The sequence below is a fragment of the Alosa pseudoharengus genome, unplaced genomic scaffold (genome assembly GCF_046254945.1).
Source record: "Alosa pseudoharengus isolate Yale_2024_CS ecotype anadromous, Long Island Sound unplaced genomic scaffold, YU_APseudo_1.1 YU_APseudo_1.1_scf_9, whole genome shotgun sequence".
NCBI classification, from domain to species: Eukaryota; Metazoa; Chordata; class Actinopteri; order Clupeiformes; family Clupeidae; genus Alosa; species Alosa pseudoharengus.
Genome location: NW_027468881.1, coordinates 10,877,135 through 10,894,992, shown reverse-complemented (window position 1 = coordinate 10,894,992; position 17,858 = coordinate 10,877,135). Strand labels below are relative to the sequence as shown.

The 17,858-nt window shown below is 44.9% G+C and overlaps 1 protein-coding gene across 1 annotated transcript in view; it reads right to left on the bottom strand.

Moving 5' to 3' along the window:
* Window positions 1-296: 296 nt before the first annotated feature.
* Window positions 297-17,858, bottom strand: part of LOC143114966 (cadherin-4-like) — a 246,816-nt gene continuing 229,254 nt past the window's right edge. The window contains exons 11-15 of the mRNA XM_076276809.1: window positions 15,782-16,009; window positions 15,230-15,463; window positions 12,317-12,456; window positions 10,565-10,729; window positions 297-6,370 (exon numbers count right to left, since the gene is read on the bottom strand). Of these exons, the coding sequence (XP_076132924.1) occupies window positions 6,164-6,370; window positions 10,565-10,729; window positions 12,317-12,456; window positions 15,230-15,463; window positions 15,782-16,009 (974 nt within the window). The 3' untranslated portion in view covers window positions 297-6,163. The remainder of the gene's footprint in view (window positions 6,371-10,564; window positions 10,730-12,316; window positions 12,457-15,229; window positions 15,464-15,781; window positions 16,010-17,858) is intronic.

The following is a 17,858-nucleotide window of genomic DNA, read 5'->3' as shown; positions in this document are numbered from 1 at the left end:
TGTGAATTAGTGAAACACACTCAGCACACAGTGAACACAGTGAGGTGAAGCACACACTAATCCCGGTGCAGTGAGCTGCCTGCTACAACAGCGGCGCTCGGGGAGCAGTGAGGGGTTAGGTGCCTCTATGCTGTGTGAATAATGTCTCTATGCTGTGTGAAAGTATCTGTAACTTTGATGTATTCACCATATACTTCATACAAAACTAAGTGATGTATTCACCATATACTTCATACCAACAATGAATATCATGAGATTTGGTAAAAGTGCAAAAAAAGCACACAAAGGCCAAGGCATTTAAAATGAGGGGAAACTTTATTTATATAACACAGGGACACTGGCAGGGGAAGGGCCAGCCCAGCATCTATATTACACCATTGATCTGCAAGGCTGCGTACATACTCAACTGGATTTGGAAACCAAGATTGCAGTGGCACTAGAAACACACGCTTAAAACAAGAAACTTTTCCCTTTTTTTTCTTATGCGTTTTTTTCTCTTTTTGGTACAAAATGGTACAAACAACAATACAAAATATTTGTGCTGTTGACGGTTTACAAAAAAGTCAATTTTAACTTCATAACTGTGCAATGATTGTGTATTTTTTCTATTTTTGTTTTAGATGTTTTATTTTTACTCTTGAATCGATGTGAGTATAGTACACTCCAGAAACGTCCTCTGGAAACAACCTCGGTCATGCGGGCTGCTACACGTTTTTAAAATGTTCTGTATGATAGTTGTTATATAATTACTTTGTCTGTTATAAAAAGACACATGCAAAAAAAGCTCCAATTGTACATATATATTTCGCCTAACTTGTTTAGCCATTTAGCTTCAAGCAATTACTACATTATGTACACACAAATGTGAGTAACATAGGGCGTCTCCAATTAAGACTGAGTTTTGTCTGCTCCCAGCACGAGCGCGAACCCTGTCTGATGTCGCTGTTTAGTATGCCGCACGCTCCGTGGGTTTGTGTGAGGTCCAGAGATGTGTGGCCTGCCAGAAACTCACTTTGCCCTACTTTCTGGTGGCCGGCTCCTCTTATAGCTTGTTTCCATTACACTGGAGCGAATTGCCTCCTCCGACAACTTCACTCCGCTTTTGGGGCTGTGTCGCAACATAGCGAGGCCTACTTAGCTGGGTAGAGGGGAGAGGATTAAAATGGCTGTGTAGTCGAGTTCAGTGTTCTGAAAATGGTGTAGCAGCAACACTGACTTCATCAACCAACACAGCTTCTCCTGCTTTTTCTGCAGTGTCTGTAGTAGGCTACAGTTAAACCTGACACTGACATTATGGCCTTATACCAATTGTTGCATGGCTTCACTTATAAATAATATGGTAAATTATGGATATTATGGATTTTGCCACATCAAATCCTGATTGACTGATCCCTGGCAAAATTCAATCTCCATTTGTATGTGGTTCAGCTCTTTGTTTTAATTTTATTCCAAATTAATTCCTAATTTTATTTATGCCAGTTAAATTTGCTGCTCAGAATCTTCATCACGTAGGCTACAAAATGACTGGGAGAAGAGGCAAAACATAATTCACTCCCATGTAATGGAATCAGCTGTGAAGTTTGTGAAGCACACAGTGGCACGCCTGACTGCAATTCTCTCTCACTACACTAGAGGGCACTGTTAAACAAGCCAATCAACTTTCAGCCACTTCAAATCAAAATGTGCGGACCCACACATACACACACGCACACTGATGTGCTGCCACACAAACACACACTCAAGATAATCAATGCACACTACTACAAAAAACAAAATCGCACGGTGAGAAATCTTCCAGACAGACGCACGGATCCCCATGCAACCAGATTCACACCGCTTAGCCCCGCTGACAACCTGCAGTCAACAGGCCACTTCCACAACATACAGAAACAATCCGTGTTTTTTCCCACTTGTCAATAAATAAAAAAAATAAATACGTGGAGAAAAGTCTGTCAATCCATGATCTTCTGCCCCATGCTCACCTTCCCGTGATGGCACCATTTTTTACTTCAACCATTCATCATCCAGCCAGGGGTTTGCCTGCTGATATGAGCACCTTGTATGGCTTAGTCTTGTCCTCTCTCTCTATCCAACTGTCTGCAGCCCACAGACTGATCCGTAAGCAATGACTGCTGCTGAAAGCGAACAACTCATTTTTAGATACGGCGAACTCAAATGCGGAAAAAAAATGGGTGGCTAGGTGGGAGACAGGTGTTTATTTTTGGGGTGTCGCGCTGAGCGCTCGCCTTTCTCCCCTCATCCGTTAAGGGCCGCAGGGCCTGGCAGCTCTGCCTCCTATTTCCCAGACAGCGGACTGAGGGGATCTGACGCGGCACCAGGTATAGACCAACGAGGCGAACAATGGCGGCAGGGGATTGAGCTGTCTGGATAGCACCGCAGCATGATGGATTTTGGATGCAGACAGGGTTTTAGACCCAGCATTTCTCTCTGGGTGTGCATGAATGTGTTTTGGAGTGTGTGTTTTTGGGGAAAGGAATTGCATACAACAACTATGTTTTCAACAATAAACAGTGGTTAGATGGGTTGGCCATAGGCTTAGAATTCCTTGGAGTTTACTATAAACTCAAATGGCTTTCTTGACTGTGTTGAAGCTTGCTATTCTTCACAGATAAACAACATGAAATAACCAAAAACACTGCGATCAAACAAAAAAGCAAAACAAAAAGTGAAATACATATAAAAAAAGAAATCTAAGAGAATATACAAAACCAGCTAAGTTCATACAGAATGATGGTTAAAAACATGTGTAGTGGTAAAAAAAAACAGATAAAGAAATAAGTTTATATACATCAGTTACATTTATTTCAACTGTTTGTGACATACAAATAAAAAAAAATGCAGTGGCTGTTTCAGAGAGAGTGTGTGTGTGTGTGCCCTCCGGCTTGCTATGCCAAAGCGAAACAGAAGCAATGAGACATGAAAACATATGATAAAGCCACATCCCCTGCAGGGAACTGTGAGTGTGCAGAGGCATCTCCAGAACGGCACAGCTACTGCACTGCACTGCACTGAACATAAAGCTCACCTTGAACTAACTACGACGGCTTCCTGCTCATTGGCTAACGCAAGGCATTTGTTGTGATGGGGGTTGTGGTGTGGGTAATGGGGGGTTTGGGAGTCGTAGGGTCACACGGTTCTGGACGGTTCGGTACAGCAGTGGGGTCTAAGTTATGGCAAGCATGGTCACACCAAGAACGTGGTCACAATGACATGATGCCACCAGCCCAATGGCTGTCTGAAGATAAAAGGTGTAAGAGGTTGAAGTACCTTTAGTTGGAAACATGGATGGAAACACCATCAGCCATGTTGACCACTGACAAATGAGACTGGCCACGTGCACTAGCCGGACTTTGAAGGCTGCTAACTAAGATACAATGGACAGCAGGGGGAAAGGCAGGAGAAAAGACTAGACCACTTCACGACACAAATGACAAATCCTGTGCTATCCCTCCCCTGCCTCAGGAATCTATAAGGCATACTGTCCTGAAATGTGAACCACTGTTACATGGGTGGCAGCACCCAAAGGGGAGAGATGGGGTGAGCCAACGTGTGGCAACACAATGTGTCATCGGCCAGTCTGGACTGGAGGCCTTCTCTCCCACACCTCACAGGTGTCGCTAATCAGCTCATATCAGTATGAGCTGACAGATTGCATCACATTCTTATGATGATAGTGATCAATAGTGGCTCTGACACAAGGATGTTGTGACTGAACTGACTGGGAAAGGCCCGACAGGAGGTGGGCTCCCCCTGGATTGGCGGGCCCTGTTCCTGCTTATTCCCAGGGTTACCACAGTAATGGCTTGTGGAGAGAACTCCTGTTGCAGTCATATAGCATTACCATATTTAACTAGGGAAATGGCTCAGAGAACAGGGGGTGCTGAACAGTGTGGGTTGGAGGGGGAAGCTGAGATTTCCAAAAAAGGTAAAGGCAAAAGTTTGCATATCTAATCGTTACAGCACACAAAGGAACTATTTTGCACTTGCTGCCTAGTCTATTTGGAGACTGGTGGGTAGGCCTTACGAGAATCACGACGAGTATTTCACTGGCAGATTGGTGTGGAAGTTTTTTTTTCATCCCTTGAGAACACAGCTGTCATCATGCGAACCACTGGCAATTAGAAAAAGACTAAAACAACCACATTTTCCCCAAAAGTATCAGAATAACAAATAGCTTTCAGGGTTAATGATACTGGAAACGTGTAATCCAGGCAGTTTCACTGTCATACTGTGATCTCACTGGCTCACTGTGACTTTAGAAAGATATGATTTGAAAAGGAGTCATCAATTGTCTATTTGAACCGCAACGGGGGGTAGATCAGTAAGAAGAACCCCTGCGGAGGCAGGTTCTAAAGGGGTAGAGAAGTCGAGGCTCAGAGACCTTTGAGTACTTTGGGTGTGGTGCTCTGTAACCCTCTCAACAGCACAGGAAAGAAAAGAAAAACATCAACTTGAGCACCAACTGCTTAAGATTTCCTAAACACTTCAAAAATAGGATCTTTTTCTTCCCTTTTTTTTACATCGTTTTGACTTTTTACAGTTTATATATATTGGTTTAATGAATTCAAATAATCAACCCTACGTACTAGAGTAACACGCTAAGGGTGTTGGGGAGAAACATCATGCATTCCCCGCCACCCATTCCGCACACACCAATCATGTCACCTCTGAAAAGAGAGGTTTAATCACGATAGCCGCTTTACCTTTGGGCTTCGCCCAATACCAATTCCAATCCTTCCTGACAAATTAACAAAGTCAGTACAGTATACACACACACGCACACACACACACACACATACACTTGCTGCCCTAAAGTGTCCTGCTTTCAGCAGATGGATCAAACACAGCAAACACACACACACACACACACACACAGAATGGCACACACACACACAGGTGGACATCCAAAATTTGAACAGCCATCCAAGCTACAGCTTGTTTCTGCACGTTACGTATCAATACAATCAACAATCATTGAATTTCCACGCACAGTTTGATTAAAGGATTTACACATAGTCTGATTAGGAATGCACGTCTCTGCTGTGCCAACCCACAGGCTCTCACACTCAGCACACTCCCGTCTCAGCCTTTGGACAAAAAAACAAATCTGTTTTCTCCCATGTCCTCTCCCAACTAATCCCCATTTCTTTAAAGCACGCAATAAAAAGGAGACAACTTACGTGAAGCACTTACAACATGATTCTGTCTACACTACTGGTAACCCTACAATCCCAAGGCCAAATCTCAACTCAGTAGCCAGACAGCCGATTAGGCTTCTGCACTGGGCCGGAGGTGGGGCGCTGGATGGAGCTTCAGACTGGGGACACGCCAGCCATCCGTGTGGCCAACAAATCCTGAGATTGACGAAGTTCCAAACAGCGAAATAACAAAACAAATTACAAAACAAAACAAAGAAAGCAAGTAAGAAAGAAAGAAAGAAATGCACCAGTGAAGGCACTTCTTAAACAACAGTGCTTCTCTCTTCAGAAGAATTCAAGTTAAGTGAGATAGCAACTCTTTCCCTTTCATACACTCTCTTTCTCACGTGAGAATGTTGTGGGAGTATTTTTTTTTTTTTTTTTCCTTTTCAGTCTCCTCAAGCAGAATGCAACTCGACCTGGCTGTCTGTGGAGGACTGCAGGACGAATGAGGGGACATGGGCAAAGGGATGTGCCAGGTAAGGGCAGCTGGGCAGAAACTATGGAGCAACTGGCATCCCTTACACATCTAAAAAAAGCTTGCACTTACGGAGGGCTAACTCAAATAAGTAAAATACTGTGAACACAAGCCTTCATCAAAGAGAGAGAGAAAAAAATCATAGTTAAAATCAGAATACAAAAGAAAGGACAGTAGAACCACAACACAATGTTCTTTTGTCTTTTTTTTGTTTTTCAAAGACTGTCAGCAGAGGATAATACACAAAGCTGCCTCTGTCAAGACCTTGTCTGTTTCATGACGTGTCGGTAAATGTTGGTTTGAATCGGTTGGTTGTTTTGTGGGTTGTGGGTGTGGCTGTTAAGAGAGTCCTGCTCTGTGATTGGAGAGCTTGGCCAGTTGGCATTGGGTTGGGTGGTGGTGGGGGTGTGGGAACCTCCATTTTTCATTTTTGGGCTGGGGTGGGGTGTCGGGAGTCAGAGGTGCTCTAGTCATCGTTCCCTCCGCCGTACATGTCAGCCAGCTTCTTGAAGCGCGGGCCCCAGTCGTTGAGGTAGTCGTAGTCCTGGTCGCCGGTGCTGGAGGAGTTGAGCGAGCTGACCGAGCCGGCGGTGGAGCCGCTGCCCTCGTAGTCGAACACCAGCAGTGAGTCGTATGGCGGAGCCGTGGGGTCGTTATCCGCTGCCCTCAAGCCCTGTCGGAGAGAACGTCACAGGAGGGGGTTAGCCGGCGTGGCTTAGAAAGGCCCTGCACCACGGGGAGGACGGCAGGGGTTCTCAAAAGGGGAGCGAGACAGTTACTGGCCGCTGCTTTAAAATATTGTGATTCAAAGGAAAAGAAACTGTGTGTCTACGTTTGTGTTTGTGTGTGTGTGTGTGTATGTGTATGTGTGTGTGTGTGTGTGCGCGTGTGCGCGTGTGTTTTCTATTTGAGTGCTATCGAATACCATGTTCCCCACGTGTGTCTTCTTCATTTAAACACTAAGCAGTATTAACACGTCTGTCTGGCCTGTCTTGTTTATTGCAAAACTACAGAGCCTTGTCCGCAAACTCCTCTTGTCCATTTATTCAAATCCCTGCGGTTCAACTAAGCTGATCTAAGCTATGTTTGGGATGTGTGAAATGCAAGCAAATAATTAAAACTTCAGAAACTGATCCAGGTAGTTCCAAACGTGACTGGAGCACTATCGACTAGAAGTCAAAAGGAATGCTAACAACACTATACCCTGCACCTTAGACTTCAGATCAGATTTTGGAGCCCCCGCATTTTAAATGGTTTAGACATTTCAAACATGCCTACTATTGATGCTGTAATTGTTGTCACCTACATTTAGTCCACATTCCATTATGGCTACCTCTTGAATACTATATTAATATAATGCAACACACCATTGCAAGACTAGCACTTCATGAACCAAAAGTTTATGATATTAATTGTCAAATCAAATCAAATGATTGTGCCTACAAAGACAGGGGAAAACCCTCCTTCGGTATTCCACACCAGACCCACTCAGCAGCCCTGCCAGCTTGCTCCGGGGCAGGCCGTGCATTCCGAGCAGGCCGGAGATGGTATGCTATTCATCACCATAACGTCTCCCCGAAGATGAGGAAATAAACGGGACAATAGGGATCCGATGCTGCCGGTGTAGACTACACCCGCTCCCCTCTGCCCGCTTGTGTACACAGGTCAATTACAAGAACACAGGCAGCCGGGGAGAGGGCTGGGCAGGGCTGGGCAGTGCTGGGCTGGGAGGTGGAGGTGGAGTCCCAGGGCCCATGGTGTGTTTTTGGGGCAGGCAGCTAGCTGGACAGCACATGCTAGGCCCAGCGCTGGCACACGAGTGGTACTGACAGAGAACAAGTATCAGTCCATACAGAAGGGAAGCAGGAGGATCACATGCTTCAAAAGCTACATGCAGCTCCATGTTTAGCTACTGAGATCAAACTGAAAATTAAGAAAACTAGAATGTTTAAGGCAACCTCTTTCCCTGGCCTTAATGAGGAATGTGACTTTTCCCCCTTTCTATGAAGTATGGACATTTAGTTTTTTGACATTTTATTGAAATCTACTTCTCTCTCTTCCTCTCTCTCTAGAGATATGTGTCTCTTTGTCAGTGTTTTGTCAATTAATTGTGTTTTGGTAACCTACTAGTTGGTCACATGGAAGGCTCCACCCACTAATCACCTAAGGGTGTCCATTTTAAGCTTTGTTCTACTTCCTGTTTCTATGCCCTGATGAAGGCCATAACGTGTAGGCCCATGTGCTTTTAACCAGTTCTCGCCATGTTAAATTAAAGGCTTTTTAAATACTTTTTCAACTTCAGAATGCCTCTGTAATTTCTCTTTTTTGAGAATCTTTTATCTCTCTATCTCTCTCTCTCTCTCTCTCTCTCTCTTTAGCGTAACCATCTTTTATCTCTTTCTCTCTCTCTCTCTAGCGTAACCATGACAATATATATATATATATATATATATATATATATACAGTATATATGGGTCATTCTATACTTTGGGGTACATTTCAAGTGTAGAGAGAAACCAATCATTAAACTTTTTATAGTCATGGAACACATGTTAGTTAACATGACAATCATTCGTTGAGCTTAAACCTGCAAGTCTGTTAGAGACAGCTCTGTAAATTAGCAAATGTGATACACTTTTAAATTATGGGCCCTATTTTTTTGGCGGAAAGCGGATTATTATCCCAGCGCAAAGTTTATTCTTATCTTGCACGTCTCTTTTTCTTTTTCTCTTTTTCAGCAACATGCCAAGGGGTGTGTCAATTAACAAACTAAGGAGGGGTCTGGTAACTTGACCCTAGCCAGATGAATTTCGCTCCGCCTAGCTCCACTCATCCATCTGGAACCGATCCATTGGAATGGTGTTTCAGAAGGCTGGGCCTAATCAAAAAATGCTTGCATATGATTGAATAAGCCACTTGTCCGTCATCTATTGACGTGCTACTTCAACCACTCACATCGAAGCCAACCTGTGACGCTGATAACAGTCTCACGGTCGCTTCTCCACTATGTCACATCTATGAAACTCCCGCCCTGCGTCCTGATTGGCTGAACCATAAAGTCGGCTGCAGAAATCACTCTCAATGGAAGAGGTCCCAGATGGATGTGAGTGAAGCTAGGCGGAGCTAAGCGGAACAAAATTCATCTGGCTAGGGTCAGGTTAGGGGTCTGGCGCTATCGTACACTACCTAAAATGCATAGCGCCACTGACCAAGAGAAACCTGGTCAGGGAAACATAATTATAATAAAGATATTACAAAATACATCTCACAATGAATAGTAATTTACCAATATGGCCATAACGTGTAGACCCATGTGCTTTTAACCAGTTCTCGCCATGTTAAATTAAAGACTTTTTTATACTTTTTCAACTTCAGAGTGCCTCTGTTCTAATTAATCTGTGTAAGGGATAATGGTCGCTGAGGTGTCCTGTTATACGGAATTAATGGACGAGGGCGAGGGACAAAGAACTCCCCGACGCGCAGCGGAGGCCTCTGCCCAAGCATTAATTCCATATAACAGGACACCTCAAAGGCTAGCCTGGCGGGCCATCCTATATCATTGAAATGTATAGTCTGGAATCGACCCATTCACCTTGCTTAATCCAAGGGGCGGGCAGAGAATTGTCTTTCAAACTGCCTAGGCATGCAATAGGCCAGCGCTTCGACCATATCCGTATCCGGTCGGCAAAACGGATAATACATCCTTCTTCGAAAGGAATGACTTAAGTACATTGTGTTGCTCAACTTTCAAAGAAAAGCACAAGTCCAACTCCTCCAAAGTTGACGCCAACGCCGATTCAAACAACCGCTCTTCGTTCGCCATAGCCACCTTCCTTGTTGTTCACCGTCGTAGGACTGTAATCATCCTGTTAAGCCCGCCTTAAGACTCTCTAACAAAATAGAGCGCTGTGATTGGATGACGTCCACGGCGTCAGCCAATAGAAATTCCTATGGTTTGATACTAGACGTACAGGCTGAGCAAATTAATTTGCCTCCGCTAGGGTGCGTCTAGATTTCTAGGCTACTCAAAGGCCGTTATCCCGCTTATCACCTGGTTGCTACTATAGGCAATAGTCATGCCTTTTTAGCACGCTTTTCACTTCTGGAACGTTGATCTACATGGGAACATCACACTCTGCCAGAAGCACGCCCCATTTGCATTGAGTTCAATGAGCATCAAACCAGCTAATAGGTTAACTGAAATACAGTACACACCATGCCAATCTCTAGGTATGGTGAAGTGTATGTGATTTGGGGCTATTTTAATTCCAAGGCCAAGGGAACTTTATCAGGATGCATAGTATCCTGGATCCATGAAATAACTGGCCTTTAAAAATAAAAATCTGCCTGCTTCTATGGGAATCTAACATAGGGGTGCGAATACTTATGCCCCCTGTTTAAGGAAGAACACTTATTTATTTATGATACATTATTCATTCACAAAGAAAAGTGGTGTCCTTAAAGGTTGGATATTTCCTTTAATTTTTTTATTAAGATCATTTCCAAAAGATGATTTTATAATCCTCTTTTTAGCTTTAGTTTAGTAAACTTTAGCATGGGTTCAAATACGTATGGGCCTCACTGTAGGTCAGCAGGGCCTATAGAACAGTTCACTTGGTTTGGTCCTCCTATCCTGACACAGTCCATCTCTACCCCCCAGTAAGAACACATGTGTTGTATATGGCTTGACAGGCAGCAGGAAGACAGAGAAGGAGTAAAGTGAAAAGCAAAGCAGGAGACAGATTTGCCCAACCTGTAGTGTGTGTTTGTGAGTGTGTGTGTGTGTGTGTGTGTGTGTGTGTGTGTGTGTGGAGGGACACCTTGTGTGTGTGTTTGTGTGTGTGGGTGTCTGTGTGCACGCGCTCACCTCGTTGATGAAGTCTCCGATGTCCCCTGGGTGGGGCAAAATGGGCCGGATGGGGTACTGCGACTCGGGGATGACCGGCCTCTCGTCCACCCTCCGCACCCCTGCGGGCTTGCTCATGATGTGCTCCAGGGATTCAGGCTGTTGCAACTGGCTCAGGTCATAGTCCTGCAGATGTAGCACACAATGTTGCTAGAGCTACACCCACTAGAGGTCAGGGGGTTACAGGGGGTCGAAGGTCAGGGGGTTGCAGAGAGTCAGAGGGTTGCCATGGGAGACACAGTGTAGGAGCCATTCATTTATTTTGGATTATTATAAGAGCTCTAAATCTATATCAATATATTTAAGTTGACATTATATAATTATTTAAATAAATTATTCGGTTACACTTTACTTGACAGTATCGACATAAGAGTAATATGACACTGTCATGAATGTGTCATAAACAAGTCATAAACGTTTATGACATAACGCATCTGTCATTAAGTGTCATTCTGTTTTTGTCATAACAAGTTAGGGTTAGGATTAGGGTTAGGTTTAGAGTTAGGATTAGAGTAAGAGGTTAGGATTAGGGATAGAGTTCATGTGTCATGACAGTGTCATGTCAGTCTTATGTCGATACTGTCAAGTAAAGTGTTACCAATTATTCTGTATTTACATTGTGTTAGTGTGCATTCACCACTGCATGGGTGTCCCTCTATAGGAAGCAGGAGTATTATCTATTTAAGGTGGTGTAGTGACGCAGATCAGATGGTGTAGCAGGTGTACGCAGAAACAGTCATTGACCGTGTCACCACGTCATGCCAAGACAAAGAAACTTGGAACAAAGAACTATAATGTGAAAGAAATAACTAATTTCATCATCTCATTTAAACACGCGTCCGACTATAGCACCAGCTACTCCAAGGAAGTAAACAAAGATTGGGAAAGTTTAATGGACTTAGAAAACACAAGAAAACCAAAAACTTAACCAGTTTTTATCACTACACACAGTAGACAAGAGGCTTCTAAAGTGAAAAGAAGGAGGGTCTGCTACTTCAGACACCACAGATAGACTATTCTAGGCAGACAAATGTGTATATGTACAGTATGTGCAGGGGAAGATGGTTAGTATTTTGGGTAGCAAAACGCATAAGATGTTGCATTATTTAGACTGCTTGGGTAACCAAAAAGATCTAAAACAGTGTTTGTAGACTGGTTAGGTAACCAAAAATACAGTGTACTGTCTGGGTCTGTCTCTGCTTGTAAAGGATGCATGCTGAGCTGGATTGCTCTAGTGGCATTTTTGTAAAAATTTGACAAGAGGTGTTGGGTGCACTGACCATAAATCCATGACCAGAACAGGAAATGTCAGGAAGTGAAGTTTCTATGTGGACCAGTGTCACCACCTACCTGCTGTGTGCGATGTTGTGTGTGTTTGTGTGTGTGTGCGTGTGTGCGTGTGCGTGCGTGTGCGTGTGCGTGTGCGTGTGCGTGTGCGTGTGCGCGCGCGTGTGCGTGTGTGTGTGTGTGTGTGTGTGCGTGTGCGTGTGTGTGTATATGTGTATGTGTGTGTGTGCATATGTGTGTGTGTGCATATGGGTGTGTGTATGTGTATGTGTGTGTGTGTGTGTGTGTGTGTGTGTGTGTGTGTGTGTGTGTGTGTGTGTGTGTGTGTGTGTGTGTGTGTGTGTGTGTGTTAGAGTATGTAAATGAGTGAGTGGGTGTGCGCGTGTGTGTTCAGGTGCCCTGTTTTTAGTGCTGAACTCTCCTCACCTGGTCCTCCTCTCCGCCTCCCTCCTCATCGTACTTGAGGATGTTGTCCCGGACGTCGTCCTCAGGGTCGATGAGCAGCTGCTTAGTCTGGCGCTCCTTTTCCCTCCTCTTCATCCACACCACAAACAGTAGCACCATGCCTGCAGGGAACACACACACACACACACACACACACACACATACACACATTAGATCAGCACTAGCTCATGCAAACCCTTGCACTTTCCAACTACTTGCATTGGATAGTGTGCACTTTCCTAACCTTTTGTATGCTCCATAACCCTATGGGCATGTATCACCCACAAAAAGTCCTTAAAAGATGCCAGTACACCTTCACCCACCCTGTACAAAATGCATATCCACCACATAACATATGAACCGTCTACCATCTTCTATAAATAAACACCTCAGGCCTCTCTACCCCTACTAAACCCGCAACCTTCCCCACTCCATGCCCAGTTGAAAACTGCAAACATGAAAGACCTGCCAACGAATGTCAGTTGTCCTAAACAACGTTTGCTGCTTTTGTATGCTGTGTCTTACAACCAGTTCCACAGGCACAGAATCCTTCTTCAGCAGTTCTGCTCAAGGGCGGCTAAATGTTTAATACGATTTCAACTCCGGCTTGATACGACCTTCTCACCATCAACGCTACAAAAACAACATTCCCCTCTCGCCATCTGGATCTAGCTGTTAATATTACATGCTACCATAAGGCAATATGAGCGTTGGAAGTCATTTGTTAAGGAAACAAAATAGCTGCAGGGCAAAAGTAACTGAGAGGGCAACTGTGTCTATTCCTATTCGAGCACATGATTGTGTATGAATTATGTAGTGGTTGCACTCGCAGGAAAGACAAGGCAGCTGGAAGGTGGTGGTGGTGGTGGGGGTATGTGGGGGGGGGTGTTTTACTGGGGTACACACTACACACAACAGGCAGCTTGTCTTACCAACTGTGTTTCCTGTTTGCAGGGTGCATTGGACACAGGAACTTGAAAGAAGTGGTTATTTATAACCAGCGTTTGGGAGGAAATAAAATAGCGCACCCCCCCCCCCCATTCATGCACGCCAAAGACTATCTACCTGGTATCTGTGGAGGCTGTGTTATTTCTCTTTCTATTTTCTCTCTCTCTCTTCTCTCTCTCTCTCTCTAATTCTCTAATAGACTGGCCGAGGCGAAATTTGTATTCAGACCGCAGCGACGCTCCTGCCTAAAACCATCCATTAATCACTTTGAGACCCTCTTACTGGATACCTATCAGAAGTCAACAGCTCCTCCACTGAACACTTCTCCCCTTCAAAATCCACCAAGATGAAAGTGTGCCGTGCGCTACAGATGGGAGCGGCGGGCTGAAGGCTGAGGAGTGTGAGTGAGTGAGGAGTCTGTAGCGTGTCAGCATACAGGAGAGCCTATGGGTGTCTAGTGTTTGGGTATGGGATGGCCACTTCAGGTACTTCAGGTGATGACTTATATGAATACCTGAGAGCATGTGGTGCCCTTGTGTGAGGATTTATCCTAGTAGATATGTGTAGAATATGTATTTTTATGTGTGTGTCTGTAGTAGTGTGTAGGTGCATGTATCTATCTATAAAGCAAGAAGCGTCTGTGTGTCTGTGTGTGTGTGTGTGTGTGTGTGTGTGTGTGTGTGTGTGTCTGTGGCACGCATATCTCGCTGACCGTTTGTCAGACTGATTACAAACTTGGCAGGTGTCTTGCTACGGGCATGAGTAAGTGCACTGCCGAATTTGACGTTGTTTGAATAAGAAATGCAAAAGATATCGTTAAATAGCCTATATCGGTAAAAGAAGCACGCATTGGCTTTCGCCGCTAGCCACTCCCCCTCCCACACAGCACTGTAGGACTGTAAGCTACCAGTGAGGATAGAAGCAGGGCTTTGGCAGAATTGGATCAGTGTAGGTTACACTGGTAAAAACTTAAGCGAGTGCAAGATAATTCCACGGATTTTGCAACAACACGCCAACATGCAAACACACACAGGTAGGCTATATGCAGTGGCTCTTCAAAATGACGTAAAAAATGATGTGCAATAAGCGGACACTTCGAATAGCCCAGGCTACTTTGAACTGTCTTTAGACTTTGAATAAGCACATGACAATTCAAACTGCAAGGTCCTAAATTGAAACGAGCGATAATGGTCCCGAATCAAAGAACGTCCCAGAATGCCACACATGCAAAGCATAACCAGCGACAAGCAACGAGTGGCAGACAGTGTGATGTCACTTATGAATAGCCCAGGTTACTTTGGACTGTCTTTAGACTTTGAATAAACAAACGACAATTCCAACTGCAAGGTCCTAAATTGAAACGAGCGATAATGGTCCCGAATTAAAGAACGTCTCAGAATGCCACACATGCAAAGCATAACAAGGCAGCGACAAGCAACGAGTGGCAGACAGAGTGTGATGTCACTTATAGGCCACCAGAGACTGTTTTTGAGTCACACCGTTGCAAATTCCATATGATGCATCATTCCACAAAATGGTTTGTTTTCTCTATCATCAAGTTATTCAATAGGCTAACCATATAGCCTTGACTCAAAACAGCTGTTAGGATTATGTAATTTTGATTTGTAAAAAATGTCACATGCAGCCATGCTTAAATTCTGCTCACTTCACATTTATTATATTATCTGTAGGCCTATTCATTATTGAATGCTTACCTGGAATTATGTTTTTCCCTATCATCCTATTTTTAAAGCAGGCCTACCTGCAGGCATGTAATTGGGCTACAGGAATAGCATGTTTGAACGGGCACTGCACTAGTTAGTAGTAAAAGGGCAAATCAAATGCATTAATATTTATATATAGAGTACTGTGTGTGTATGTATGTATATGTATGTATGTACTGTGTGTGTGTGTGTGTGTGTGTGTGTGTGTATGTGTGTGACTCACTGAGCAGTATGATGATGCAGATGAGGATGGCGATGATGGCTCCCGTGCCCAGGCCAGCAGCCGCCACGGCCCCGGTGGCGGAGCAGTCTCCGTTCTCGTCGCACGGGCACACCTTCACCATGATGCTGGACTGGTTGGTCAGCGTGGGGTTGCCCGAGTCCATCACCGTGACCGGCACCTCGTACACGCCCGACTCCAGGTACTGGATTCTCAAGCTGATCCGGGCATGATCAGCTGAACGCACAGACACACACAAACACACACAATAACAAAGTGACACCTTTGTGGAGCATGGTATATCTATGCATACAGATACAATAATGGAACTAATTAAATAAAAAAGACAATCTGTTGCAAACTGGAAAATCAAAACATTACAACAAGCTTTTCTGTTTGTCTTTCAAACTTTTTTTCTAAAAGTTTTGTGCAGTCACTTCCTCCCACACTCTCCCCTGGCTCCTGGCTTGTCCTTTGTTTTGGGGAGGGCACATTGATCAGGAGGATGGGAGAGGAGAGGAGAGTTGAGGAGAGGGGGCGTGCCGCTCGGCTCACCGTTGAACCGTGAGATGGTCCAGTTGCGCTGGGCACTGGGGTGCAGGTCGAAGCTGAAGGGCCCGCCGTTGGGCATCTCGTCGGCATCGGTCGCCGTGACATTGATGAAGCTGCCGTGGCGACCTCGCTCGCAGATCTGAGCCTCGCGTGGCAGCACGGCCGGTGGGTTGTCGTTCACGTCCGTCAGGTAGATCTGCAGCGTGCCCGTGCCACTCCGCGGAGGGTAGCCTAGGACACGGAGAGAGAGAGAGAGAGAGAGAGGAAGGAGGGAGGAAGAGAGCACTTGTTTAATAGGAAAGAAGTCAAGAGAAAATCTCAAAAAAGAGGTTGAACAAGACAAAAACAAGACAAGAGGCAGGAAGTGGAGGAAAGTTTAACAGTTGGACAGAGTTGGATGTAAACACAGTTCAAGAAAGAGACAGGAAATAAAAGAGCAACTCAGGAAAACGAGAAGAAGAGAGGATGAGAAAAACAATGATAACAGTTCTCATAATGGGCTAGTATCACACAGCAGTGGTGCACACACACACACACACACACACACACTGTCCACACACTGTCCCCCCTTCACACACCAAACGGCTGTCCGGCGATGGCTGATACAATTAGCAGTCAGTGTGGAATTAAACAAACAGCCGCAGACATCTGTCTCCATTAAACGGCCCATATGGAGCCCGATAACGACTCATGCTGCCCTTCTCAAACAATGCTCGAGTGGAACAATGCCCCACTGATCTCCTCCAAACAGTCTGACAAGAGAGCCAGAGTGAGTGTGCGAGTGCGTCTTTGTTTGTGAAATGGAGAGCGAGAGAACGAGAGAGTCAAGAGAGAATGAGCAAGAGAGGAGGAATGAGTGGAAAGAGATATAAAGAGAGAGGGAGAGAGAAAGTGATGGGGAGAATACAAAATAAAGAGAGAGACAAGCCACAGAGGAATAGACACAGCTTATCCCACACATTGCGGGAACAGCCACATAGCTTTGCAGCTCAAATCCCAGCAAGGATAATTCTGTCTGTGACAGAAATAGGAGTCCGGCACGGGTACATAGGGGTAGTATCCTACTAACCATCATGGAAATAAATCATTTCAACTCTTAAGAGAGCACACATCAACACACCTAACGGAAATCAAAATCATCTCAGTGCAAACAGACTGACCTAGGTCTGTGTACACAATCTAGATCTGTGTACACCACAAACAATGTCCGTTGCACAATCTTCACTAGGATTCATTTCAGCTATTGACTTCTGAGAGGCAGTCTAACTGACTCGCAGACACAGGTGATATACAGTGCACAACCATGAGTCCATATTTCTATACATAAGCCAACACACACACACACACACACACACACACACACACACACACACACACACACACACACACACACACACACACACACACACACACAAACACACAAGCTGTAAAAAGAACCTAACCTACAGTACATGACCTACACATGCATCTTACACTTTTACAAAACCATGCACTCACTCAAGCATTCAAAGCAAGCATTTCTCACCCACATCACCCACCTACACTAATATAGATGCCTACTGTACAAGCAGCCACACACACACACACACAGACACACGCACACACACACAAACACACACACACACACACACACACACAAACACACACACACACACACACACACACACACACACACACACAAGCACACACACACACACACACACACACACACACAGGCTATTATTCATGGATTGAATAGGACTGAGGGAGTTGCTGAGGGCGGCTAGCTGAGAGAATGGCTCTTGCTTTCCATCCTGCTGCTGCTGCTGCTCTGCCTGCAGAGTTCACTCCTCCACCACAAACTTTACTTCTTTTTCTTTCTCCCTCCCTCCCTCCCTCCCTCCCTGTATCCCTCACTCCTTCCCTCCCTCCCCTGCGGCCTCTCTCTCTCAGGCTGCCAGTCTTCCGGGCGGACGACCTGCATCTGACTGCAATTACGGCCAATTTCACAGCGATGCCATGGAGCGCCAAGCCATGTTTCCCCGGGTAATTGACAGATAACATATTTCATGATTAAGATAAGAGGTATGTAATTTAAACA